Source organism: Manis pentadactyla, chromosome 4, assembly GCF_030020395.1.
Source record: "Manis pentadactyla isolate mManPen7 chromosome 4, mManPen7.hap1, whole genome shotgun sequence".
Classification (NCBI taxonomy): Eukaryota; Metazoa; Chordata; class Mammalia; order Pholidota; family Manidae; genus Manis; species Manis pentadactyla.
Window position 1 is genome coordinate 33,497,559 of NC_080022.1, and position 3,090 is coordinate 33,500,648.

Consider the following 3,090-nt stretch of genomic DNA (forward strand, 5'->3'; position numbering starts at 1 on the left):
AGTGATTGTCACACGTGAGTGATCAGTTTGTCCACTGAGGGGTGGGCATTAAGACTGGGGAGATTGCACATGAGCAGTTACTGTTATTATTGCTTTAAAACATTGCATTAGACACTTCATATACATTGCATCTATTCTTCATGAAAACCCTGAAACATGAGTATTATTAGCCACATGTTGCACATGAGGACTGAGGCTCAGAGTGGTTAAGTAACTTGTATAAGACAGCAGATGAGTAGTGAGACCAGAGTTAAAATCCTACCCTGATATCCTCTGATGTTCTTGATAGACTACCATACTTTAGATGACATTTGAAGGAGAGTGATTCTCTTGCAGGCCCCACCATGCAGCTGCCTCCAGGGCAAAACCAAAGCTGGGTTTCTGAGTTTATCCTGCTGGGCTTCTCCAGTGACCCCCTGTCCAACAGGATGCTCTTTCTGGCCTTCCTTCTCCTCTACCTGAGCTCCGTCCTGGGCAATGGGCTCATCGTCACCCTGATCTGGCTGGACGTGCATCTCCACACTCCCATGTACTTCTTCCTCTGTGTCCTCTCCCTGCTGGATATGGGCTACGTCACCACCACCATGCCCCAGATGTTGGTGCATCTTCTCGCTCACTCTCAGACCATCTCCTTTGCTGGCTGTTGTCTGCAGATGTATGTGTTTGGTGCCCTGGGTCTAACTGAGGGCATTCTCTTTGTAGTCATGGCTTATGACCGATATGTGGCCATCTGCTACCCACTGCGCTACACTGTGATCCTCAGCTGGGGCCTGTGCACACAGCTGGCAGCTGGGACCTGTGCCTGTGGTTTCCTCTTCTCTCTAATCCATACTTTCCTCACCATGAGGCTACCATACTGTGGGCCCAATATGATCAACCACTATTTCTGCGAGGGCCCCTCAGTGCGAAGCTTGGCTTGCATGGACACCCACCTCATTGAGATGGTGGACTTCATCATTAGTGTGTTCATTGTCGCTACTCCGGTCTCCCTCATTCTGGCCTCCTACATGCGGATTGCCCAGGCCATTCTCAAGATCAAGTCCACACGCGGTCGCTGCAAGGCTTTCTCTACCTGTGCTTCCCACCTGACCGTGGTCACATTTTTCTATGCTCCAGCCACCTACATCTACATGAGGCCCAACTCCAGCTATTCTCCTGAACGAGACAAGCAGATCTCACTCCTTTACAATGTCTTCACTGCCCTGCTCAACCCTGTGGTGTACAGTCTGAGAAACAAGGACATCAAGGGGGCTTTTCTCAAAGTGATAGGGCGAGATAGGGGGCTCTGGTGAATTGGGAGACAGACGGGACCAGGGGTAGACTGTTCAATGCTAAGGAAAGGGACAGCATCTAAGATCATGCCTTAGGGCCAACATAATACAGGGCCAGTGCAACAAATATGGTGCATTAATCGAGAGTGGCTGCTTCCATCAAGCTGCTACACTGTAGGGCAATGACAGCTAACTTTGTACTGTCAGGACTCACAATTGCAAAAGTTCATTATTGCTCATGATCTGTGTCAGTTGAAGGTGGAGCATTGTCTTCTGCCATTGGATTTTTGGATCCAACCTGAAGGAGGAGGCCCTGTCTGGAACATCCATTCTTACAATACAGAGAATGGCACAATGGCTGAAATACATGATGGCTCTGAAAGCTTCTGCTCAGAAGTGTCACACATCTCTCCTCACATTCTACTGGCCAAAACATGTCATATGGCAAGTTTTGCAGGAAGCATTTTCTTCCCACAGAAAAATAATGCACTCCTGGGGAAATGCTTATGGACGTATTCTCCCTCTGCAAAGAATCAGCAAACAAAGAGGTGATAATACAATCCGCCATAACAGCACTGGATCCAATAGGATACATGTAACCAACAAGAGACATAGTAACTGTAAGTAACATGGTACATGGACACAGTAGAGGCCACAGTGGTGTAGGCAATCATAGTGGTTCACGTAAACAGTAAATATTGGTAACTAACATGAAAATTGAGCCAATGGTATATATAGACATGCCTTGGTGCATGGAGGCAACATGGTTCATGGGGCTGACATGGTATGCTGCACATTGTGTTGTGGAAGGACACAAAACCTGACATCAGGTCATCTGGTTTCCAGCTCAGCCTTGCTAACTGGTTTTGTGACTTACGGCAACTTTCTTCCTTTCTCTGGACCTTACTTTGATCATCTCTGAAATAAGTTCCTCAGGTTTCATGGTCTCCAAGACCTCTGTGTGTCTATAATCCTATGCTGCATGAGGTAGAATGCATGGGGCTCAAATGCAGTAAACTTGAGAATCCTCTGTGAACTATAAGATGAATAACGCAATATAGAATAAAAGTTGCATTTGTAAATGGTTATACTCAGCACACAGAGCAGTAATTCTTATTCTTGCAAAAGCTCTACATGACATATATGAGGCTCTCTAAGAATCTTGACAAAGGGCCCCAGAGTTAGCATGGACATCCTGCTTTCTTTTAGGCTTCACGGTGGTCCAGAGGTCTTGGGGGTGAGTGATTCAGTTCCAGTATTTCCTGAGCCTCCACTAAAGTCCAGCTAGTGTCAGCCCATGTGGAAAGCAAGACAGACATGTGGAGGGGTTTACAGTCCTGAGTTTATAATACCACAACCCACAAAGATGCCTCAGTGACCTGTGAGGACGGATGAGCTCTCAGGAGGGAGGCTCTCTCGGTGGGTGCCAGGTACACCCACCCACCACTGTGCCCCTCAGCCCTTGGTGAGCTCTCCAGAGCTTGGAAGTCAGGGAGAGGGAAGGGAAACCCCAGGAAGCTTCATATTTTTCTCCCATCAGAGGAATAGAAATAGAAATTAAGCTGTAGTTACTGAAAAATGCTGATGCAGAATTCTCAGGAGACAAGCAGCATTCAGTGATGGAGCAAAACAGAGGAGAGAAAGCTACTGACCAAGAGCTGACAGGTAAGACCTTGGTGAGGAATTAGGATTTAGCTGATAACTGAGGCTAAGAAGGAGTCGCCAGTACCGAGAACCAGGGACAGGGCATTTCAGGAAGGGGACATCAGGTACGGAGGCCCCAAGTCAGGAAAGGACTTTGCATTATCTGCAGAGCTCA

The 3,090-nt window shown here is 47.4% G+C and overlaps 1 protein-coding gene across 1 annotated transcript; it reads left to right on the top strand.

The window, feature by feature from the left end:
* The first annotated feature begins 344 nt into the window (after window positions 1-344).
* Window positions 345-1,292, top strand: LOC118916351 (olfactory receptor 2A12-like). Its single transcript, XM_036893321.2, has one exon. It carries the CDS (start codon window positions 345-347, stop codon window positions 1,290-1,292), a length of 948 nt encoding a protein of 315 aa, XP_036749216.2.
* Window positions 1,293-3,090: the final 1,798 nt, after the last annotated feature.